Here is a 23,590-nt window from a genome sequence, read left to right on the forward strand (position 1 = left end):
CGTAGGGTAGGGATATGCCAGTCGCATGAACCGCTCTACCGGGAACTCTGCCCTCTTCTCAATCATCATCATCATCTACAGCTTCGAGCCGTCATTACGTCTATGCTCGCTAGAGTAGCCCTTGCTCCGCCCCTCCGACTACCCCGGAAATCTCTGGCAACAACACATCAGCCCTACCTTCCGTAAGCAGCGTGCGATTACGGTATACCGCTCTTGATCCAAGGCTCAGCCACCTTTTTTCATCTATGTTCCTCCGCGCACATCCGCTCAAGAAACCATTACAAACTTTAGTATTCTCAGCGCCCAAGTATCGATCATCCGGACATTTTACCAAGCAGTGTTTTACCCGGTTCACTGTACACACCCCCGCATCCTTCGAATCCTGCACAACCCGGGCATATCATTACGAGCGGAACTCTGCCTCGGCTTACCCCAAGAGAAGTGGGACGGAACTTTGGACTGTTGCGATAGTTGTTAGCATTGCGATCGGCAGCGCGCTACTTGTGCCCCTGGTCAGGACTTCTCTAGGGAGCACGACAGAAGAGAGGATTCCAACATCGCAATTCGACGTCGCAGACCTCACAAACTCATTCCTCGTCATGGCGCAAAATACCCCCGCCGGGCGACCGGGAACGCTCACACCCGAACAAGAGAGGAAGCTGCGCGAGTTCTGGGCAGTCACGATAAAGGTCTTCGGCGTGGACTCCTCAGACGAAGAACTCAATGGTGCAGATACCCCTGCAGCGACACCAGCGAGTGAAGCGCCGGTAGCAGACGGAAAGAAGGAGAAGAAGAAGAGCAAGTTGAACGTCTTTAGACGGCACAAGGGCGAGAAGGGTGCAGAGGCCGACTCCACCACTACATCAGGGACTACTACCCCGTCGGATATCAGCAGATTGTCGATATCGGCCGAGGACGACAAGCATGGGCAGCACGCAGACTTCAAGACAGCAATAGCCAACACACCGCCAGAAGAGCTGCGAAGAGCGTTTTGGGACATGGTCAAGTATGATCATCCCGATGCGCTTCTCCTCCGGTTCTTGCGCGCAAGAAAATGGGATGTCGAGAAGGCGCTCGTCATGATGATATCCACGATGCACTGGAGGTTAGAGGAGATGCACGTCGACGACGACATTGTAAAGAACGGCGAGCTCACAGCGTTTCAAACCAAGGACGGCGATGCTAAATCCAAGAAGAACGCTGAAGATTTCCTGACTCAATTACGCATGGGCAAGAGCTTTCTACACGGACTCGACAAGGAGGGAAGGCCAATGTGCTTTGTCCGCGTCAAGTTACACAAAGCGGGCGAGCAGACTGAAGAGAGTCTAGAAAGATTCACCGTCTACACTATTGAGACAGCGCGCATGCTGTTGAGGCCGCCGATTGATACTGCCGTAAGTTGGCCCCTCCTCTCTCCCTTATCGTCAACCCCTCTGACCGTTGTTACAGACCATCGTCTTCGACATGACCGACTTCTCCATGGCTAACATGGACTACACGCCTGTAAAATTCATGGTAAAATGCTTCGAAGCAAACTACCCCGAGTCGCTCGGCACCGTTCTTGTCTACAAAGCCCCATGGGTCTTCAACGCTATATGGAGTATCATCCGCGGCTGGCTTGACCCCGTTGTTGCCGGCAAGGTACATTTCGCCAAGAACATTGAAGAGTTGAGTCAGTTCGTACCGAGGAACCAGATCCCGACAGAGCAGGGAGGTGATGAGAAATGGGAGTACAAGTACCCAGAGCCCGTAGCGGGGGAGAACGACAAGATGAAGGATGACGGTGCGCGGGAGGCGCTCCAGGCAGATAGGGCGGCGACAGTCAAAAAGTATGAGAGTATAGTGTTGGAGTGGGTGCGCGCGGGAGACACTGGGAAGAGCCTGGAAGAGAGGAGGAAAGAGCGGGACTCGTTGGCCGAGGAGCTGAGGCAAAACTACTGGAAATTAGACCCGTACGTGAGGGCGCGCACGCTCTACGATCGCATCGGCGTTATTCAAGACGGCGGGAAACTCGACTTTTACGCTGAGGCAAACAAGGAGAGTCTTGTCGCTCCTGCGAGGGTGTCGACTAGTGCGGATGACCTCGACTAGGCCATTGTGCAGCACACTTTTGATAATGTGCAGATTGGCACCTTGGTTTTGATCGCTTGTATTAGACCTGTTTGCCGGCGTGTGAGGTTGACATGACATGGCATGGCATGGCATAGTATGGTTTCTAGAGCTTCTCAGAGTCCGGCGCCGCCCGGATTGTTCTCAAAATGTATATAGCAACTAATATTAAATCGTCCCATACAAGATTTTTATGAAGAGACCTTGATATCTCTCCCACCTCTAGTCCGATGACTCTCATGGCTGTTCACCTCGTCCAGCTTCGTGGCCATCTCATCTACGTTCCCAAGGCTCTCGCCCGTGAGGTCGACAGCAGCGTTTCGGGCCTTCCGCGGCGAGTCGTCTCTTGAGGATCTGGGTTGCGACTCCATCTCAGGGCTGTCGACTTCTTCTGACTCGGGGAGAACTAGGTCTGTCGCCGGTCGATAGGTGATCTCGCCACGGGCGGCAGCGGCGAGACGCTGTTTTTGGCCTGCTTCACCGGCTCGGCCTAGAACACCAGCAATGACTTGGATGCAGCGGAGACTGTGGATTGGATTAGCTAAGCAAGGCAGGGAGTTGCTGCAGCGGTCCTTACCTGTCGTCGTTTGCCGGAATGGGATACGTGACCCAGGTAGGATCGGCGTTGGTATCAATCACACCTATTGTGGGGATGTTGTTCAAAGCGCATTCGTGCAGTAGAACGTAGTTCTCGAGGGGGTTCATGCAGACCACGAGGTCTGGTCGCAGCACGGGCCTGTCGTAGAGCTGCTCCTCGAAGCCCGCCACAGGCTCATCGAACTCGTTGACTACCTTTGTCTCACAGCGACCCAGAATCTGCTGGCCGTTGGTAATGCTTCCCGGGATCCAGCGCTCAAACAGATGGTAGCCCTTGGCTAGCTCAGCAGCGCGCGCCACAGCCCTGTCTTGGCCATCGCGTGTGCCAACGAAGAGCACCATGCCTCCTCGTCTCGCCACCTCCTGTACCACCTTGGCGGCTCGTCGCAGGTGTGCGGCCGTGACTTCGAGTGAGATGATGTGGATGCCCTGTCTTATGCCGTGGATGTAGCGGGCGTTTGCGGGGTTCCAGAGCGAGGTAACGTGGCCCTGGTGGGCCTCGGAGGCAAGCAGAAGCTCGAGGGTAACGTCGGCGGGCGAGGGGGGGTGATTCAGGAGGGTGTGTGGCTGGTAGTGTGGGCTGATGTCGGATCCCAGCTTGCCCATCTGCTTCGCTGTAAGGGGTCAGTATATGTATGCCATGTAGTAGGCAAAGAGAGGGGCAGCGCACCCTGCTGCTTGTACAGGTAGTACTGCTCTGCGACATTGCCGATGGTCGACGAAGAAGACGCCGCGTTGGATGATCCGGGCTCGAGCGAGGGCGCTGGTTGAGGGGCCTGGGGTGAGAGCTCGGCTTGGAGAGTTTGCAGCGGCTTCAGGTTGTTCTGAGCAGATGCATCGATCGACTCGGCCTCTGTGGAAAGAAATCGTCGCAGCGGTCGTGAGGCGCTGGGTGCAAGCGCGCGGGGGCCTGGGGGAATAATGGTCAGCTAGGCAATGGTGGACAATGGACAGGCGGGTAGTGCGTACAGCTGCGGGCTGCAATGCCTCGTATTATCATGGTGCGGGTTGCGTGCTGTTCTGGTGGCTCGTTTTCCAAAATCTCGAGCTCGCGGCCGCCCAGGATGCAGTGCAGGTGCAGCCGATGTACGCCAAGGCAGAGGCAGAGGCGCTAGTCCCGTTGAGTGCTCACGCTGAATTCCGTCCCGTCTCCAGCTGGATGGATGCATAGACGCCGCGGGGAGAGGGGAGAGACGAGGGGGGTCGCCTGTGACAGGGGGCCATGACAGGCGGACAGGCGGCTGGCTCCCTTGAACAGGGCCGTCCAAGAACTGCAGCTCAAATAACCGTCATCATATTCTAAAAAAAAAAAAAAAGACATGTGCGGGTGTGCCGGCCAAAGGCGGTGCAGATGCCCATATGGCATTCCTCACAAATCGATTGCACAAAGGCATAGCTAGCTCGCTTCTGGCCGCCTCACACCCCCCACTCCGCTCGTGCTTGTGTCTCCGCGAACTGCCCCAGACGGTGCATATCCTGCTGCTGTTGCTGTTGCTGCGGCTGTTGGCGTTGTTGCCATTCGTCTACTTTTGCCCTCACTGCGTTGCGCGGGTGTTTTCCTTGGCTGCTAGTAGCCGTTGCCAGTAGCCCTCATCGTGTCCTCGACCCCCCTGGCAAAGCCCAGTAGGCCTTCCCGTCCGAATTTCCTCGCCTCAAACCCACTCTTCTCTTCCTCTTCCGCCAGCCCAGGAAACGAGCTTACGAAGCACTCCGTTTGGCGCACCCTGGCCCTCACGTGGGCGCTGCGAACCTCGATGACCGCGAACTCATGCCCACAGACACTGTTCCCGACCACTGAGCGCCGACGCCCTTGACCTCCTCCCGCACCCTCGAAATGAACGGCTATCCATACCCAACGCGGCCCTTGTCGGGGGGCGAAAACGGTTCCAACATGATGGATATGACGGGGGCCGGCATGAACACCTTCAACATGGTCGAAGACCAGTCGCTCGATTCAATCGTAGCTCAAAACGACAATGAGAACCGCCGGCGAAGCATGCCTGTCTATGCTAGACAGCCGCACATGCAAATGGGCCGTCCAGATACTAGGCGATTGTCCATGATGAACTTTGGCGACCCGGATGGCGGCACCGTCGACGGGTTTCAATTCGACATGTCCACCACTGCTGCCATGGACGGCATGATGCGCAACCACACCGCTTTTCCAGGAACCACTACCGCCATGTCGAATGACAGGCCTCCCGCTCCCAATCTCGCCATAAACACCCAGTTCCAAAGTCAAAACTCCCCGTACTCAACCATGGTTACTCCGGGCCCGGCATATGCCTCGCCCATGCTCCAAAAGGGCTCCCTCGACATGGACATGAGCCCGTATCCAAATGCCATGCCTATGCCATTAGACATGGACGACTCGCTCGACATGGTGCCAACCGACATGAACATGTTTGCGCCAAATGAATATAATGCCCCAATGCTAGATTCTCCCCTTAATCAAGACTTTGCAAGACCGCTGCCCGCCGTCCTCCAGGACAGGAAAATGTCCGCAATGCAATCTTCAGACCGATACACTAAGCCACCTTCGAGCAACACCCCAGAAGCTCTCTCAAGCGGGTCTGGCTTCCCCAGTCGCGCAGGTAGTCTGGACCAAAACAGTCTCCGATCCAACTCCAGACCCGCAAGCGAGCAACGTTCGTCTAGCAGTGTTCCAACACAATTGGGCCTCGCTACGCTACAGCAACAGCAACCTGCAGCGCTCAACCCAACCCAAGCCATATCCAAGGACACCGCCAACAAGAAGCTGGGGGACTACAAACCTTCATGGGCGCCTCCGGCGAGCGGGTTCCCTTCAACGATGAAACCAAAGCCTCATACCAAGGCTCAGTTCAAGAACGCTTACTCTTCAACGGGCTTTGACATGCTTGGTGTACTAGTATGTCTTGCTACACGAAAAACATCCGCCTTGAAGGCTAACCATCCTAGATGCGCGTAGCCACGAGACCTGAGCCCCAGATTGATATAGGATCTGTAGATTTATCGTGTGCCTTTGTTGTATGTGACGCCGAAATGGACGATGTCCCCATCGTATATTGCTCAGAGAACTTTGAGCGCCTCACTGGCTACACCAGACATATGATTCTGGGAAGGAATTGCCGATTTCTCCAGTCGCCGGATGGTAAAGTAGAAGCCGGTATCAAGCGCAACTACGTCGACGACGACTCTGTCTTGTATTTGAAGAACATGGTCGATAACAGGTCCGAAGCACAGATCAGCTTGATCAATTACAGACGAGGTGGACAGCCATTTATGAACCTCCTCACCATGATTCCCATTGCTTGGGAAGCCGGGGGTACCATGAAATACTATGTTGGTTTCCAAGTCGACCTCGTAGAGCAACCGGGAGCTATGACGAACAAGAACTCGGGTAGGCATGCTTGCTGCTCGTCAATGCCAACGTATGAACTAACCATGTGGTAGACGGGTCGTTTCGGATCAACTACCAGCGCGGAATGTCGATACCTAGTTACGTCTTCAACGACCACCACAAGCCGCTACCTGAGCAAGGGCAGACCATTTCCAAGGACGAAGTTTCTCAAGTGCTTGCTACCTATAGTGGATCTGGAGACTCGGAAATGACGAGACGTATCTGGGACAAGGTCCTCCTGGAGAACAGCGACGATGTTGTCCACGTACTGTCTCTCAAGGGGCTATTCTTATACCTGTCGCCCGCTAGTAGTAGAATCCTCGAGTACGACCCCAGTGAGTTGGTTGGTACAGCATTGTCATCTGTGTGCCATCCCAGCGACATTGTACCAGTCACCAGGGAGTTGAAGGAGACGACCAGTGGCGCGTCAGTAAACGTAGTATTCCGGATCCGAAGGAAGAAGAGTGGATACATGTGGTTCGAGGGCCATGGCTCACTACATACTGACCAAGGTAAAGGCCGGAAATGCATCATCTTGGTCGGTCGCGAACGCCCGGTGTACACACTCAGCAAAACCATCGTACGCGAATCGGGCGGTGTTGGCGACAACGAGCTGTGGACCAAAATGTCTACGTCGGGCATGTTCCTGTTCGTCTCGTCTAACATTCGTCAGCTTCTTGATAAACAGCCCGAAGACCTCGTCGGTACTAGTATCCAGTCACTTATGCGTCAAGAGTCCAAGGTGAACTTTGGACGTATCTTGGAGCTCGCACGAGGTGGAAGGAAGGGTGAAGTGAAGCACGAGATGATCAACAAGAGAGGTCAGGTCCTCCAAGCATTCACCACAATCTATCCCGGAGACGCCGTCGAGGGCCAGAAACCAACCTTTGTGGTTGGACAAACACGGCTACTCAAGTATTCGAGGAATAGTAGCACCAGTCGACCCTCAATGTACACGTCGAATAACAAAGACCGACAGTCTGGAGAGTCTCAACACTCACTACCGACACAGTACTCTGGAGGATCACCACATGCTGCATCCATGGCCGGGACTACCGGGTCCAACACTTCAATAACCGCATCGACTAACCCTCTTTTTGTGACCACGGACGAACAACCGGCCACGTATGCTGGCCACAATGGACTGCCACTAGGACACCAGGACCAGAGTCTTGCTTCCGACGACAATGTTTTCGATGAACTAAAGACGACGCGAAGTACTAGTTGGCAATACGAGCTGCGGCAGATGGAGAAGCGCAATCGATACTTGGCAGAAGAGGTGCAGAGCCTACTCGCAGCCAAGAAGAAGAGAAAACGAAGAAAAGGTGCAGGTCAAATGCAAAAGGACTGCGCAAACTGCCATACAAGAACAACGCCCGAGTGGCGAAGGGGTCCGTCTGGCAAGCGGGATCTCTGCAACTCTTGTGGCTTGCGATGGGCAAAGCAGGTGAGTAGTTGCGCGTTCGCGATCTATCTAATGTCCCCAGCAACAGACGGGAAGCTAATAGTCATACTCTCAATAGCAAGGCCGTGTATCACCAAGAACGTCGTCGGCAGCAAGCGAAAGGAGCAAGAAGAGTATCTCGCCGCGACACCACCCGAGCCATCTATCCATGCTAACTCACGCCTCCCCCGAGACAGGGCAGCAGCCGTCTGTGCCTTCGACGCTGGCCCAACCTACCAAAATGTCGCCTCATCAGGGCACTGCTGGCGAGTCTCACGCGGCCAAGACGGCGCGGACAGACATGGCTGCTTCACAATGCTTCGTCCTTCCTCCGATGATTGATGAGGTTACCGAGCCGGAGTGACGACCATGACCAATTGTTTCTTCTTTTGGATCTTTTCTTCCCATACTCGGTCTGGTCAGTTGCCTGTAGTATGAACGATACCCCTAGCGCAATTATTTTTCGACTTTTCTCTCTCGACAAGGTATGGATAGATGTAGATATTTCACAGTTGCCGGCTGATTGGACGACGTTGTATATTTGTTACTGGGCGATGAAATCGCGGCATTGTATAGCAATTGGCGGGCCGGCAGTTTTGGGGCCATTACTAGCATGTTGATGATTGGGCGGGTCTGTGTTGCTGAGAATCAATGTACATGTTGGCTGGTTACACTGGGAGAGTACCTAGGCGGTTGGTTGATGCAAGTAAGCCCTGTATATTAGAGTCAGCGTTTACAAAAATGCTACATACGTATGAAGATGCTCTCAATGCGAGGCGTTGAACAAACAAACAAACCAAACAGTTCATCATCATCATCATCATCCTCCTCCTCCTTCGTGTGATTCACGAGTCTCTCGACGCACTTTCCACGGCTTGACCCAACCCTTGATGTGGCGTCAGGTCGCTTCACGAAACGCACGTGTAGCAGAAATGCCATCACGGAGGGCGGTAGGGCTAAACGAAGGGCACGGGAAGGCAAGGCGCAATTCGATTCGTGATGCCAGGTGATGAGGCGTTGAGCTGGTGCATACATGTCATTGTTCGAGGCGGCGTAGTACAAGGGCAAGGGGAACTGCAGGTTCCCGGCTATCAGGGGGGGCCGCATCCCCGCCGGGGCTCGCTTGACGGCTCGTTGAGTGACTGGGTTTCGGGTACTTCTTGGGAGTATATGTATCGAATTGTGTTATCATCAACCGACGGGGATAGCGACCAAGGAAGAACAGGATAGCGACTTCGGTGACGACGAAGACGGAAGGTGACAAACACACAGCGGGATTAAAGTGGGGTCCTGTACCTGGCTATAGCTGTGCTTTTGCCGGGGCTGCTCTGTCTAGACTCGATGGTCTATGCGTCTTGGGCACCTTTCCGACTTCGCGACCTGGCTGGGCAAGGGTGACGTTTGACGAGCGCAGTCAAGCCCAGATACGAGAGGATCGCCGCTCATTTCTTTTCCCTTCTCCCAAGAACCCAGGCCAATCCTGTGCCGGATCATTGCTTCAGTGCGCGATCCGTTTTTGATCCACGACTTGATCTGCCCGCTTGCATGTGCATGCGATTTCGACGACGATCGTGACGATATCGGCCTTCCCAAGGTGTTCAAGACATCAATTCAAATAGGAACTGGCAATACGCGCGAAACCCCAGACGTAGAACACGCGACTGCAATCCGTATTGTACCGCGAAAGAGGAGGGCGTCATGGACGAGAACAACAGGATAACCATCACGGTGTGCGGTGACGGAGGATGCGGTATGCGCATAGCTTGTGGAGACGTGAGCGAATGGCGGCTGATTCGAGGGCAGGAAAGAGCTCAATTACACTACGGTTGGTGAGGAGTCAATGGACATCAGAGTAAGTCGCGGCCACTCGAGTCACAGGACCGTTACTAATGCGCCAACCTACAGATACGATCCAACAATAGGTACAATCTCCCATGCGCCTATAGCCCCAATCGCGCTCCATCCCAGCAACTAATACATCCAAACAGAGGACTCGTACTCTGTAACTCGTACCATAGACGGCATCCCCTACTACCTAATGCTCACCGATACCGCTGGGCAGGAGGAATATCGCGGGCTCTGGGCCGCCTCCAACCTACAATCCGATGCCTTCCTCCTCGTCTACGACATCACTAGCGCAAACTCGCTCGATGCGCTCGAATACTTCATGGAGATGATCGACATTGAAACCGAGACTCGAATGGATAGTGGGAAAGTGGCACCGGTCAAGATTGTAGCGGGAAACAAGTGCGATTTGCAAGGCCAGAGGAAGGTGAGCGCTAGGGACGGCCTAGATTGGGCGAGGGCACGGAAGTGTGGATTTATGGAGACGAGTGCGCGCGAGATGGTGAATATTGAGGAGACCTTTGCTCGTGAGTGAACCCCGTGAAGGGATTGCGACATGGTAGAGGGACAGGCATATGCTGACTCAATATAGTGCTCGTACGCCGAGTAGTAGAAGCACGGCGACTCGCTGCAGGTGATGGCCCTGCGCACCGAACCGCTGCTCTGCCTCCCCCCAAGGAGAGCGAATTCGCGTCGTATAACGCACAAGAAAAGGGCGACGAAGCGCCGAAAGAGAGCTTTTGGAACAAGCTCAAGTGCTGGTAGTCTCAAAATCACGACCTTGGACGATCTGATCGGACGACATTCAATACGGGATCGACATCGAAAACGACTTGGATTTCTACTGTGTAAGAATAAGAAGGGAGTTGAGACGGTTTGCACGAGCATGATCTACCATGTTTACACACATATCACCTGAAGCGTTGCTGCTTTGCACCTTTGCTTGGGGTTTTTTTTTGGATAGCCCGCGGGCCGTGCTATCAAGAAGACGTCAGAGACGTCACTAAAGACATATTTTCGGTTGTAAAAGTACAGAACCAGCGTTTGGATATACCAGGCAGGGTACGGCGCTCTTTCAAATACGTTGTTGGATAGAAGCTGGTGGGTTGGTCGTGTTGTTCTTGTACATCTTCTAGTTGATGTACAATCCGACCAAGAGTAATGTGTATTTATACCAGTTGACAGTATAAACGTTTGTCATGAAATTTGACTGATTTGGTACGAATGATGATGGTGTTATGAAATGCAGCCAGCTATCGGCTATCGAAGGTCACAACACAAGCGCGTCTGTGCGCAAGCACGCCATTGGTTTTCGTCTTCAACACATTTCCCAAATTCTTGCTCTCCCGTTGACTACGTGAGCATCAAGCGATTTCAATTGAGCCTTTGGCAAGAGAGAGAGAAGAGCAGGAAGTGACGCAGAATTTCGAGGAGACCCGAAGTCGGGCTTCGTACACGTGGCTGATAAGGACTTGGAGGTGGTGAGCGACAACGGAAAGCCACTAATAAATCGTCAAGAGAAGGAACTCGGCCTCGATGTCTAAACCACACCTTGAACACGAGACCCCGGAGCAAGGCGGTCTGCAAAGGACGTTGAAAGATCTTTTCGCAGGTGCCGTTGGTGGCGTAGCACAAGTGCTTCTGGGTCAACCATTTGACATTGTCAAAGTCCGATTGCAAACCACCTCGCAATACTCAGGCGCCCTCGATGCCGCCACAAAAATCTACCAAAATGAAGGAGCACTCGCTTTCTACAAGGGCACTCTCACACCCCTCATCGGAATCGGTGCATGTGTATCCGTCCAATTTGGCGGCTTCCACTACGCGCGCCGCGCCTTTGAAGCTCAAAACAAGGCGAAAACCGGGAATGCACAGCTGTCCTACTCTCAGTACTACGCTGCCGGTGCATTTGCTGGTATCGCGAATACGGCACTGTCAAGTCCTATCGAGCATATCCGTATCAGACTGCAGACGCAGCCCCACGGCGCCAATCGCCTGTACAATGGCCCGATCGACTGTGTCCGCAAACTCTCCGCACACCAAGGCGTGCTCGGCGGCGTCTACCGCGGCACAGCCGTAACCTTTCTCCGCGAAGCACAAGCCTACGGCGTGTGGTTCACTACCTTTGAGTACCTCATGAACGCGGACGCGGCCCGCAACCACATCGCCCGTGACCAAATCAGTACCTGGAAAATCGCGTTTTATGGTGGCCTTGCTGGCGAGATGCTCTGGATCAGTAGCTATCCGTTTGATGTGGTCAAGAGCAAGATGCAAAGTGATGGGTTTGGAGAGGCGCAAAAGTACAAGAGTATGAGAGATTGCTTTGCGAAAGTGTGGAGAGCTGAGGGCATGGGCGGGTTTTGGAGGGGAATCGGTCCGACATTACTGCGCGCTCTCCCCGTAAGTGCAGGAACGTTTGCGACTGTCGAAGTCACTATGCGTTTCATCTCTTGAGGAGGAAAGATAAAGAGTGGTGAGATACACACGAAGCCTCGTTGTCAATCCCATCGCGTTCAAAGGGTAAAGAGAATCGTGCTTGCGACGTAGCATGCGCGCTTGAAGACCTTGTTAGTAGATACACGTGTTGAAGCCCATTATCAGAATGAGTGGGCTCTATCCCGACACACTGGCTCTCTCTCCGTATCCCCGTTGCTAGACAGCCCACTTCGGTCCACTATCACGGTCCATCTCATACGCACGGAAGTTTGCCATTTGCCAAGTCGATATTGAAGGAAGCCCTAGCGAATCAGGTTCCGCCCGTGTCCGTGCCGTGTCTCTCCAACACGCGTTATTTCCATTCACACGCGACCGCCTTATTTTCCTCCGTACCCACGTGTCTCTCATGCGACATGGTCATCTCGTCTTGTTCTAGAAGGTCAATAAGACTGAATGTAATATTCTGAACCTAGTTGGTCAATCATGGACCTGGAGTGATCTTCCAATACACGTCAGACCGGACCGAATCCTGATTCATTGATGGCTTGTGGCACTGTCGTATCCACTGTTAAACGGTTAGACATGCATCTGCCATGTGCTTTGAACCCCCGCAAGATGCAGGGGTCAATACGGCCTTGAGAGGCGAATATCACGAGTCAATTCCCGCCGCGAGCCACTCGCGGGCCGCAACCGTTTATTCCCTACTTTTTCCCTCTTTTTGCTTGCGTTTTTATTTGACTGTCGATTGATTTTCTTCCCAACCATAAGCAACAATTTGGGATTCCAAGCATAGCGATAGCAGGGAGACATCCTGCGACACGATGGCACAGACACAGACACAGACGCAAATTGCGACAGAGGAAATTCACAAGAACGGAGGGTGGACGGGTTTTAGAACAACGCTGAGGAAGTGGAGGGATGGCCTGAAGAAAGACAAGTCACTATCAGGGATACCCACGCCCACGCCGACACCACCACCAACATCGTCATCATCTTCACACAGCTTAGCAACGGCACCCTCACCCACTTCGCAAATCCCTCCTTCATCTTCACCGCCCTCAGATGCCCTCGCTCTCTTCAAGCCTACAACACAAACATACATCCACTCCCCCCTCGACAAGCGAAACAAAACCTCAAGCTCTTCATCTTCAGCATCCACGTTTCGGAGGTCATATCTGGGCTCAATAAGGTACACCGCGCCCGCCGATTACTTTTCCTTTGCCACAAACACTGTTGCAGCCAATGGGGCAGCGAACGCCACGAGGTCATTGAGGCCGACGTTTTCCATTTCGAAACGCCGTTCATCCGCCGTCCAACCGCTCGCCTCTCCAGCACCATCCGCGCCAAGTCCAGTTGGTCACCAGAACCAACGGCATACTTTCCAGTACACGACTGCCGCCGAACTTTCTGCGTTGATGGGAGCCCATGAGAGGGGTGGTTTGATGGATGTGGTGGAAGTGGTAGAGGTGAAGGAGTGGGATAAGCCAACAGGAGAAGCTGAAGCCTGTGTGGAGGGAGGAGGAGAGATCAGTAGCCAAAAGGCGGCGGATGAGGGAGTAGGAAAGGAGTCCAGTCGAAGAGAAGAGAGTAGCGATGGGGTAAATAAACAAGCTGGGAAGTGTGAAAGTGAAAAACAAGGAACAGCATGAGAAGGTACTTGGAAGTAGGAGTGGGAACAATCCAGCTGCGAGATACAGGGAAGCTTACTATCATCTTTCTTGCAGAGACCTAGAATTCATCCACCCGCAGAGCATCGCCTCGGCAGCTTCCATTTAAGATCCTGTTCGTATGCGTCGGATTTTACTCATCAGAAAATACATCAAAACAGATCTTACACAACTCCACGTCCATATTGCCCCCTCTCCACATCAATCTTTCTCCACTCCTCGTCTTCACTCCTAGTCTCCGAGTCCATCTCAATCGTCTTCGTAACCAATACCTCGATCCTCTTGTGACCCGTAGTATCACTAGCACTATCCTCGCTCAACCGATGAAACTTGCCTACTCTTGCATTCCTCATTTGATCCATATGGTACGTGTCTTCCTGTGTTGACGCTGTTGTTTTCTTCACGTACGACCTAGTCTCGGCGAAGGTCGATCTTGTGTGTGTGATGAAAGCTTGGAGATGCAGCGATTTGGCCAACATGCGGAAGAGAGGCTTGAAAGAGAGTGCGCATGTAGAGAGTAGATACATTCCGGGCTCGATAATAGTCCAGTCGATGAGCGAGACGTGGTTGTCTGCGTCGTTCATTGTTAGCAAGTCAACAAAACAAAGTCGTGGGAGGAGTTGTGTTGACGTACAGGTCACGTCGGTCAATGGTCCAGCATTTGCCAGCGTGTCAGCAAAGATCATGGTGCGAATGATAGATGCTATTATACCCCTGATTTTGTCAGTCGCCTCACGTTAGAGAATAGTGTCGCTCAGCACTCACACGCTACCTGTCAAGAAGATTAACAATAGTCCTACTTTTCTGCCAATGCTAATTCTCAAACCCCAGAGTACCCTCGACGGAAGCACTAGCACCGCCAAACCGGTTGCAATATTTGGGACGCTGGAGCTGTTGGAAAAAAACTGGACATTGAAGCACTTGCCACCTGGAATGGTCTTATCCCAATTGAAGGCAAATGGCTTACATTGGAACATTACCGCAATTGTAAACGAAAACCAAGTCGCAAAGATTAGAAAGATGAGTAGCTTGGCCACGAAACGCTCGTATCTGTTGGTCAAGATGTGCAGGTACAGTAAGACAACGGTAAGCTTTGGGAACGCAACAGCGGCCGGATGGAGGACTTCCTGTACCATGATGCCTTTGAAGTGTTCAGGGATTTTGGCGGGGTCGGTGGATAGGATGAGAGCCATATGTCGGCCTGTTCCTGCCTTTTCAACCATGACTGGGTGGACAATCAGCCCGGGGGTCATTGTGAGATCGCGGATATACGTACCGATGCTGACGATGCAAATCCCAATCTCGGCCAGCCAGGCAAAAGGAATGATGACATCCTCGGCTTTGAAGGATGTATTGGCCAAATAACGAGCGTAGTATCTCATACCTACAAACAGGGTGCAGAATATGATCATTAGGGAGGCAGTCGCGGTGACCGTTGGACCTCTATCCTCGGCCAGAAAAGCTGGCGAGGTGATGATAGACAAGTCAGCCATTGAAAGGTAAAAGAGGGCTACCAGGGCCACATAGAAGCGAGTGACGAATAGAAAAGCTGAACGAGCGACTACAAGAGCGGAAAGACGATCACTGGGTAGGGCTTTGATCGAATACCAAGGGTACCCGTGCGGGGAGGGATTGAACGCTATTGTAGAACAGGGCGGAAGGATCAAGCACGATAATGTACCAATACGCTTGTCCTATGTTCGCAGTGACTCTATTGGTTGAAGAAATCTAGGAAGAAGTGGCATAGATGCGGTCAAATAGGTGATCAATAATATGCAAGAGAAGCCCACAGAAGACTTGGATGAAACGGGTATCGTACGTATGTTAGAGAGAGCCTGCATCGCACCCAGCTTGTGGGGCTTGAGCTCTGGGGTTCGTTCCTAGGATACAAGTAGACTGATATGCCACAGCCGACGCCTGTTGCTGCATCTTAGGGCGTCGGATATATTCTCAGGTGCTAAGCAGCAGTGAAAGTAGGCAAAGCTTATTGAACGTCGTAGTCGATCGTAGGGAGCACCATCACTGAAATTGCGCTCATGAGTTTGCCAAGAGGTAACAAATTTCGTCGACTCGAGACAAGTTGTGTGCTGAGATCCTATCAAGCGCGATGCCGCTGAACAACCAATAGCCCACTCGAAACACGGGTTCCTGCAGCCGTGCATGACCAGGTACCGAAGGGTGACCACACTCGCTTGCGAATAAGTTCACGGTGGCGTGTGCAGGCAAGAAGACTCATGTGCTCTTGAGAGGGTAGCTTTGTGCATGACTCTCGGCATGGAGATCTGTAGATCAATAGTTTGAGAATTTAGCGCCTGCAAATTGTGAGCTATAAGGGAGAACAGACAGGACACAGTGGACTTTTTGAGCTGAGGCTGGCAGACAACTTTCTTATGCGAGGAATTGCTGTTTGCCAGTGCCAGTTGCAGGAAATCTTTATTCGTTGAACCTCGTCTACGTAAAGTGAAGACAAGCATCAAGTTGTCGATGTGTGGAATGAAACGTCTCAAGTCTGAAGTTGCGCTCGAACCACCTCCATGTGCCAGGCGATGAGTGGATTTCCTCTTCAAGTACATTAGTAGGCGCGGCTATGCAAGCGAGTACATATCATCACATGTAATCACAATCACCGTTTCAGGACGAGAGTTGGTGAAGAAGTGAACCAGAACTCCATTGAGCTATTCGCTACTATTCGCTATCCCAAAACCATCCCAGAAAGGAAACCCATGTCCTCCATGTATCTCATAAGTCTTTTATTCATATACCACAGTATATGAATGCGTTCAAATGCTGAAGGGTACTTGTACACGTAGCGCCATCAAAGTAAGGAAGCAAAAGCAAAAGCAACACGACTACAACTCGTCGTGCTCCTCTTCGGCGACTGCGCTCTTCGCAGCCTTGGTTGCCTCTGATGCAGCCGAGCTAGCGCTCTTAGTGGCCTCTGATGCAGCCGACTTGACAGAGTCTGTGGCCTTCTCAGCGCCTGACTTGGCAGACTCGGCAACCTTCTCAGCGCCGTCCTTGACATTCTCGGTTGCAGCCTTGGCTTGCTCCGCGAGCTTCTCAGTGGCCTCCTCAACGGCCTCCTCGAAGACGGCTGCGACCTTGTGTGAGCCGTTCTCCTTGATGAAGGTAACGAGGTCCTCAACGGTTCGCGAGCCGGAGTAGTCGACAGGCGAGTCCTTCTTTCCAGCGCGGAAGAGCTTGATGGTGGGAAAGCCCTGAATTTCATCGGGTACGTCATTAGCAGTAGCGTCAACCTTGGCGATGGTAACGAGCTTGCTGAACTCCTCTGAAGCGTAGAGCTGGCCGAGCTCCTCGTACTTGGGGGCAAGAGCCTTGCAGTGACCGCACCACGGGGCGTAAAACTCTACGAGAACGTCCTTGTCGTTGTTGATGACGACGTCGTTGTAGTTCTTGGCGACGATGGTGGTGACGGGGCCGTCCTGTGACTCTGGGATGGGCTCAGACTTGACGCTGGGCTCGACCTTGCCAGCGAGGAATTCCTCGACAAAAGTGCCGATAGCCTTCTCGGTGATCTTGTTCTCCTGGTCAAAGGGGAACTTCTCGTTCTTGTCCGTGCGCTGGATAGCGAAAGCGGGCCAGGTGCCGACCTTGAGGTTGAGGTTACCAGCGTGCTGGCCGAAGGACTTGGCGTCAATGGTTGCGAAGTTGATGGCGCCCTTGTGCTTGAGGGCGAGGGGCTTGAGCTCCTTGGCAAACTCTTCGCGCTCCTCGGGCGTCTCAGCGAAGATATAGGCGAGAGGGATGCCAGCGCTCATGTATGCGCTATAGGTCTCAGGGCCAACCTCGCCGATAAGCGGGGTAGCAGCGACCTTTGCGAACTCGCGGATGGCGTCCGCATCGAACTTCTTCTCGGTGAAGACGTCCTTGCCATCGTCGAAAGACTTGTAGAGGACCAGGCCGGGCTGCTTGACACCCTCGGCCTTGGCGAGGGCAGCGTCGTTGGTCGCACCAAAAAGGTAGTTGTCACGGAGGCCGTTGGCGACTGAAGTGAAGGTCTCGTTGGAGGCCTTGTCATCCGCAGCGAAGTAGGCGACGAGGACGACCTTGTCAGCCGTCTTGAACTCGGCGAGGGTGTCCTTGGTGACGTCGGAGACAGCAGGGAGGCCCTGCTTGGTCATGTAGGAGATCAAGCTATCGGCCTTGCGCTGGCCGCCATAGGGCGAGACGTTCTCAGGGCCACGGAAGACCTTGAGGGTGGGGTAACCCTCGACGCCATATTCCTGACACAGGTCGGTCTCCTCTGTGCAATCGACCTTGACAAGGGCAATGTCCTTCTCTTTCAGCGTGGTGGCAGCTGTCTCGTACTCGGGGGCGAGGGCCTTGCAGTGGCCGCACCAGGGCGCGAAGACTGTTACGTGTGTCAGGATTGCAATTGACTAGAGGAACGTGGATAGGTAGGCAAGAACTTACACTCGGCGAGGACGAGGTCGTTCTCCTCAATAAAGGTCTTGAACGTGTCCTTGTTGAGCTGCTTGACATCCGAGGCAGCAGCAACAGCCGCGAAGAAGGCGGCGCAAATGGTGGTATACTTCATGTTGCACGAGGTGACGATGCAATTGGAGTAAAAGGGAAGCAAGTGGAGGTCGAGGATCCTCTACAAGCAGTGGGGAGATGGTGTAGCAGAGGAGCTGGCAGGCGGGCTTTTATTTGGGCGGAACCTGTGGCGTGGAGACTGTGGAAGACAGGTGGCCCTTCGAATCAGCTTAGCGGCTGAGATGCCCGCGGTGAGTCTGCTGCCAAGCCCAGGGTCACCACCACCACCACCACCTGCACCACACCACAGCCACCCCTGGTTCAACTTCGCCGCTGTATTGGACACGTTGGCCTCCTGCGAACACCCTTACCCGCCGTTCCATGTGCATAGCCACCTTTTCGCTAGGATGTGGTAGCTATTTCCTGTCGTTTTCTCCCTCTGCTCGCCGGCCTGCCGCCTTTGCAGATCCTAAATCATATTATTAATATACAGACCTAAGTAAGCATCACCTCCACAGGAGGCCAGGTGTTCTCACTTACCCACTCGGCGCTTACAGCGGACTGTGCTCGCCTGTTGACATTTTTCCCTTTCTTGACCACGCTGATCCAGCATTGTCAATGGGGTCACTAATCGCGTGGAAGATTCGGGAACCGTAATGTTGGCTAGTGTTGGAACCCGGAAAGAATAGGCTCAACTCCACTGGAAAGTGGCCGCTATCCATGGATAGTCATAGTCACCATCATACCAAAGCGGTAGACTATTGACCACGTTTCCAGGGTCTCGTATAAGTTGTTAGCTAGCAGTCATCACCTGACCTAATCCCACTGATGGCCTCATCTATCTTTTGTAGCTCTTCGTTGCAACGACGTCAAATAACCTGGACGGCCGAGTCAAAGTTAATTTTCTATGAAAGAGTTCGTCGATAGTGAACAAGCTCTCAGCGCACTCTCTCTAGTTTCATCCATCATAGTCTCGTCCAGCCAAGCAATTTCATGTAACCCCGAACAGCAGATTGATCGTACCGCAAAAACCTCTAGGCTTCAGGCCACAGTCTCTACCTCCCTCAATCTTCTCAGCCGTTCTTCTTCTTTCCGCTTCATCTCCTCCTGGATTCTCACCCTCTCTGGCACAATCCTTTGTCTCTCAGCTTGGATCTTCCACCCTTCGAGCCTATTTTTGCCAAGTGCCTTCATTGTCTTTTGCTCAACGACGCTGTAATTGCCGTATCCTCGATCAAAGACAAATGGCTCCTTCACACTCACCGGCGGATTCGTAATCACCCTGACCTTTCGTAATTGATTGTTACTTGCCGAGTGCAACATCAGTGGATGCAGAAGATATACGTCTCCAACAACGCCTGTGGCTTCTACAAAAGCTTCGTCTGGCATTGACGCTGCAAGGTCGTTGAACCACTTCAGCCCGTGTTCCTGCTTAAACTGCGGATTCATCGCCCGCGGCGTCATACGTGGTGATACACCTTCGGGATGCTCGTACAAATGCTTGGCCACAGTGTCGATCGCTCTAGGGCATATAAACGTTCCTCCTCCCCCTTCTAGGATATCAGACCACAGTGGGATAACAAGTAGCGCTTGCTCGGGTGAGTCGAGGTAGTGTACGAAGAAGTCGCCGTCGACGTGCCAACCAGGCAGCTCTTGCGGCTTGATTACGGTGTTGTGGCCAGCAGGTGTACCAAGATTGACAATAAACCCGTCTTTCCAGGTGGAGGCATTGGAGTCGACGTGTGACGAGCCTCCGAGTAGCTAAAACATCTTAGCATTTATAGCCTAGTGAGCGCATCCAGAGCTTCTTCGTACCGAGCATATGCCTCCCCAAGCTTTGGGTGCGAATTCAGAGACAACGAATTCATTAAAGAAAGGCATGTTGGTGCGTTCAGTATGCCTATCATGGTGTAAGTTCTGATTGAGAGGGCTCAACACGCTGCAGATCAATGCGGCACCAGACCCTGCCATAACCCGTGGTCGACCGCCTCCCTACTCAAATCAAGCTTAAGGGTAGAGTAACTACTCCTCGCCTTTCACGTAGTAGAGGCTCTTCGTACTATAGTGCAATTGCTAACTTAGCAGCTGCATTATAATTTGAAGCTATCCAAGCTCAAAGTTTGCCTTCAAGAGTGAGGGATGTGCCAATGCTAGGATCTTTCACAGATTATCGCAGGGCCTGGTGACAGATCGTGGTAACTTACCATGTTGAGATATCGTTCGGATCCATGCCTAAACGTGTCCATAGTGTCGATTTGAGACCGTCGGCTTGTTCGCGCGTGAAGCAATTTGATAATTTGATCCAACCATGTTCGAGAAAGTGGTCTGTTTGCTCTTGCGAGAGTTTGTATTGGTCTTCTGCGTTTGCCATGCTGTCGGATTTGTTTGGGCGAGCGCAAATAACTTGGTTATCTTCTCTCCTCGTTCTTCCAAGGTCGCGAATCAATTTAGAAGTGACTATGCTTGACTCTAAGTAGGCGATATATATCCTATTCCCGCGCCACCGCGGATTTCATCGGTATGCTAATAGTACTAACGGCAAATTTGCCAATTTATCCGGTGGACGACACGAAAAGCCCACACGTGTTGTCGTGCCGTCCGCACGATGCGCTGCGGGGTGAGCTGTTTGGGGAAGCCGGTGGGGGTAACACTGCTTGATGACGATGCCCGGGACACTTCTGCCACCCATTGGTCCCAACGATCTGAACAGGACACGCTACGGAATGACGGGAATAATTCTAGTAACGTCGATGAGTAGCATCACAGACAAACATGGTCTCCTCCTATCTCTAAACAGTCTTAAACTTCATTGTCATGGTCCCTTTCTATTGTCATATATACATTATAATACCTGAAGCTCTTCACATATCACCCTGAGTTTCGCGTCTAATTTCCGGCCCACCAAACATAGTTGTTCGACTCCTCGGGCGTGTCGAAGACAAGCTCACTACTAGAGTTTGCCGGCCTGTCGGGGAAGGCATTGGCCGCGATGTTCCACACGGTCAGGTCTGTGGCATGAACAGTAGAGTTGTCTCCCACCCAAACACCGAACCCAGTGCTGTCTGTGCGGGCAGGGTAGATGCGAGTCGTGAGCCAGAAGCGATCCTATATCGAGTTAGCAAGTGCTAAGAACAAAGATGTTGTGTGACGTACATTAACAATAACCTCTACAAGCGAACCATCGACGAAAACATCCATGTGTAAGGACTCCTGCGTGCCGTTGGAGAAAGTATATGGATAAAAGTAGCCAAGCATTGTGTAGTTGGCTACTTTTGTCCCAATAAGCGAGGACTTCGAGCGATCAACGTTGATGGTGTAGTTTTCAGGACTATACCAGATAGTAGTCTGCTCCTCGCGACCTGGCGACATAGCAATAGTTACACCAGCAGGGCCCGTGAAGTTGCTGAGAGTTACTTGAAGATGCATGTGGCTACTAGCATTTCCGGCTGATAAGCTAGCGTTGCAGGTGCCAGCAGTTTTTATGTTCTGCGGCTCCGCGCCCACGTGAAGACCTTCGACGACATCGGGCAAAGGACGAGCACCCAGAGTATATCCAGTAAAGGTACCGTTGCTGTGTTCGACAACACGTGTATTACCTTTGGTAGACAGGCCTCCGTCGGCGTTGATTAGATCCCTTGTCTTGATAACGTACATCTCTCGAGGAATTGCCATGGCACCCTGGAAACCTTGTTGATTAATAGCGTAGTTGTTGTTCTCCTCACTGGCCCAACCCCACTGAACGCGGCGATCATTCTTCGTGTCATTGAAGCTGGTGACGGCGTAAAGTAGACCAGAGTCAATGACGCCACCCGAAACCGGGGTGAACTCGGCTGAACCATTCTCTCGCCTGGTGACTACTCCCTCGTTCCAGAGACCCCAACTTGCGCGAGGATGCCAGGTAAGGTTACCACCTTCGGCCCCCATGAGGACGTAGTAGTGCACATCGTCATCTTCGTCAGTCAAGGAGAAGAAATTAGACCTGCTTTGATTAGCGTTGTGTGAGCGAACATACATAGGCTCAACTTACACTTCAAAGTTGAACCCGTAAGTTCCGGTTTCAAGGAGAGAGCCCAGAGTCTCGTTTCGGTCGGGTTCCCATAGAGCGCCCAAGAAAGTCCAATCTGTCAGGTTCGATGAGGGAGCGCTGTAGAATGGAATGCGGCCGCCTCCACCCTCTCCCTTGATACCTGAGCCCAACACCATATACCAATGCGGCTCTTTCTGTCCTAAGATGGCATCCATCTCTGGCCACGGTTCGACGAATGGGTCACGCCAGCCGGTGATATTCCAGCCCTCGGGCGGGGACGAAATAACTGGGTTGCCTTCATACTGCTCCCAGGTCTTGCCGCCGTCGTTTGAAATGACGATGCTCTGTTTTTCAGTACCCTTGATGTAAGGAAGAGCCCAATTAGTGGGCAAATGCTGGACTGAAGTGTAAAAGTTGATGAGCGTGCCGTCCTGCTCACCCTGAAGGTTATAGGGCTGCCCAGAGCCCGAGAAGATACCGAGGCCGTAGTAGCTGTTGTTCCTTGAGTCTGGCCCAGGACCTGTACCGACGGATTGAGCCTGATCATTTTCCCAACCTCCAACATCCGTCCAAGTAATCAGGTCTTTAGAAGTGGCATGACCCCAGGAGATGTTTCCCCAGTTTACATGATTGGGGTGCCATTGATAGTGCAAATGATATGTATCGGTGGTAGGATCGTACAACATGGCACATGGGTCCTAGGCATAATTAGAGTTGCGCGAATAGATAATATGCTTCACAATCATCGAACATACATTCATCCACCCAGCTGGCGAGGTAAAGTGATAAGTAGGTCGCCATCTGGTGAAGAGACTATTGTTGCCCAAGCCTTCGATGATGTCGGTAGAGAGTATCGCTGGCAATGTTGATCCTGTGTCATTATGTGCTCTCGCCGATGGAAGGTATCCGAGCGCGAGGCTCAAAAGGGGAATTGACCAAAACATCGTGACTTGCAAGGTGATTCCAAAGATTGCTAGTAAGGTGCAAGACATACAAGGGAGGTATAGACGCTTTATGTAGTTATTCGGAGTAAAAAAAAAGGGCCTACTAGATCGACGGACCGACACCATCGTAACAGACCCTGGAGCTCCGAGTAGGTGGCATGGCTGGGATGCAGTAGTTGGTCATCAATCCCCGCAAATCCCTCATGGTTCCCCACAACGGATAGACATGTTAGCGCATATGGTCGATTTTGGATGCGCCTCACGATGCTGGCTTACTGCCACTTGTGTGTAAGTGTACAGCGTGCAGTGCTGGCGTAGAAGAGTAGCCAATTCATGCGGGACGGAAGCCTCTCCGGCTAGTTCTTTCCAAGGTTATACTTGCGGACCTTTCTCTCAAAATTGACCACCTTGGTCCAGCACTTACCGCAGGTCCACCAATTTGTACTGGGCGTACGTATTGGAGGCCGAGTATCCTTCCGAGAGTCACGCTCTGCTGCAGAATGGACAAAGCCAGTGGATCTCGCCCCAAGATCGAGGCTAGAGAGCCCCCGGGGAGTGTCTTGGAAACCATTGCGCCAGAATTATGGATTCCGGGGCGCATGTGAGATGTTGGTGTATGTACATGCGACAGAGGGGTGACAG

At 52.6% G+C, this 23,590-nt stretch overlaps 10 protein-coding genes across 10 annotated transcripts; 5 read left to right on the forward strand and 5 right to left on the reverse strand.

The window, feature by feature from the left end:
- Positions 1-7: 7 nt before the first annotated feature.
- K460DRAFT_368623 (CRAL/TRIO domain-containing protein) lies at positions 8-2,582 on the forward strand. Its single transcript, XM_040933815.1, has 2 exons — positions 8-1,394; positions 1,450-2,582. The coding sequence occupies exons 1-2, from the start codon at positions 246-248 to the stop codon at positions 2,089-2,091; spliced, it is 1,791 nt and encodes a 596-aa protein (XP_040786329.1). The 5' UTR covers positions 8-245; the 3' UTR covers positions 2,092-2,582.
- K460DRAFT_368625 (37S ribosomal protein MRP4, mitochondrial precursor) lies at positions 1,905-3,848 on the reverse strand. Its single transcript, XM_040933816.1, has 4 exons — positions 3,676-3,848; positions 3,377-3,616; positions 2,687-3,320; positions 1,905-2,634 (listed from the first exon to the last, which is right to left on the reverse strand). Exons 1-4 carry the CDS (start codon positions 3,704-3,706, stop codon positions 2,301-2,303), a joined length of 1,239 nt encoding a protein of 412 aa, XP_040786330.1. The 5' UTR covers positions 3,707-3,848; the 3' UTR covers positions 1,905-2,300.
- Positions 3,849-4,417: 569 nt separating this feature from the next.
- K460DRAFT_150846 (uncharacterized protein) lies at positions 4,418-8,086 on the forward strand. The gene is made up of 4 exons (XM_040926812.1): positions 4,418-5,596; positions 5,647-6,088; positions 6,142-7,535; positions 7,612-8,086. Exons 1-4 carry the CDS (start codon positions 4,541-4,543, stop codon positions 7,894-7,896), a joined length of 3,177 nt encoding a protein of 1,058 aa, XP_040786331.1. The 5' UTR covers positions 4,418-4,540; the 3' UTR covers positions 7,897-8,086.
- Positions 8,087-8,883: 797 nt separating this feature from the next.
- On the forward strand, positions 8,884-10,612 carry K460DRAFT_342296 (ras-domain-containing protein). The gene is made up of 5 exons (XM_040931187.1): positions 8,884-9,282; positions 9,336-9,384; positions 9,438-9,454; positions 9,521-9,904; positions 9,970-10,612. Exons 1-5 carry the CDS (start codon positions 9,231-9,233, stop codon positions 10,140-10,142), a joined length of 675 nt encoding a protein of 224 aa, XP_040786332.1. The 5' UTR covers positions 8,884-9,230; the 3' UTR covers positions 10,143-10,612.
- A 301-nt stretch (positions 10,613-10,913) lies between these two features.
- Positions 10,914-11,831, forward strand: K460DRAFT_288299 (mitochondrial carrier protein-like protein; the record flags this gene model as incomplete). Its single annotated transcript, XM_040929038.1, has 1 exon — positions 10,914-11,831. The coding sequence occupies one exon, from the start codon at positions 10,914-10,916 to the stop codon at positions 11,829-11,831; it is 918 nt and encodes a 305-aa protein (XP_040786333.1).
- An 803-nt stretch (positions 11,832-12,634) lies between these two features.
- On the forward strand, positions 12,635-13,462 carry K460DRAFT_357458 (uncharacterized protein; the record flags this gene model as incomplete). The annotated part of the gene is made up of 1 exon (XM_040932033.1): positions 12,635-13,462. One exon carries the CDS (start codon positions 12,635-12,637, stop codon positions 13,460-13,462), a length of 828 nt encoding a protein of 275 aa, XP_040786334.1.
- A 182-nt stretch (positions 13,463-13,644) lies between these two features.
- On the reverse strand, positions 13,645-14,973 carry K460DRAFT_378830 (uncharacterized protein; the record flags this gene model as incomplete). The annotated part of the gene is made up of 4 exons (XM_040935111.1): positions 13,645-14,051; positions 14,115-14,194; positions 14,246-14,705; positions 14,757-14,973. 4 exons carry the CDS (start codon positions 14,971-14,973, stop codon positions 13,645-13,647), a joined length of 1,164 nt encoding a protein of 387 aa, XP_040786335.1.
- Positions 14,974-15,852: 879 nt separating this feature from the next.
- On the reverse strand, positions 15,853-18,398 carry K460DRAFT_342306 (protein disulfide isomerase). The gene is made up of 2 exons (XM_040931188.1): positions 17,915-18,398; positions 15,853-17,852 (listed from the first exon to the last, which is right to left on the reverse strand). Exons 1-2 carry the CDS (start codon positions 18,036-18,038, stop codon positions 16,330-16,332), a joined length of 1,647 nt encoding a protein of 548 aa, XP_040786336.1. The 5' UTR covers positions 18,039-18,398; the 3' UTR covers positions 15,853-16,329.
- A 462-nt stretch (positions 18,399-18,860) lies between these two features.
- Positions 18,861-20,578, reverse strand: K460DRAFT_418775 (uncharacterized protein). The gene is made up of 3 exons (XM_040937966.1): positions 20,182-20,578; positions 19,793-19,877; positions 18,861-19,738 (listed from the first exon to the last, which is right to left on the reverse strand). Exons 1-3 carry the CDS (start codon positions 20,346-20,348, stop codon positions 19,019-19,021), a joined length of 972 nt encoding a protein of 323 aa, XP_040786337.1. The 5' UTR covers positions 20,349-20,578; the 3' UTR covers positions 18,861-19,018.
- Positions 20,579-20,863: 285 nt separating this feature from the next.
- On the reverse strand, positions 20,864-22,948 carry K460DRAFT_357462 (glycoside hydrolase family 32 protein; the record flags this gene model as incomplete). The annotated part of the gene is made up of 4 exons (XM_040932034.1): positions 20,864-21,082; positions 21,131-21,956; positions 22,005-22,702; positions 22,760-22,948. 4 exons carry the CDS (start codon positions 22,946-22,948, stop codon positions 20,864-20,866), a joined length of 1,932 nt encoding a protein of 643 aa, XP_040786338.1.
- Positions 22,949-23,590: the final 642 nt, after the last annotated feature.

Source organism: Cucurbitaria berberidis (assembly GCF_010015615.1).
Source record: "Cucurbitaria berberidis CBS 394.84 unplaced genomic scaffold K460scaffold_4, whole genome shotgun sequence".
Lineage (NCBI taxonomy): Eukaryota > Fungi > Ascomycota > Dothideomycetes > Pleosporales > Cucurbitariaceae > Cucurbitaria > Cucurbitaria berberidis.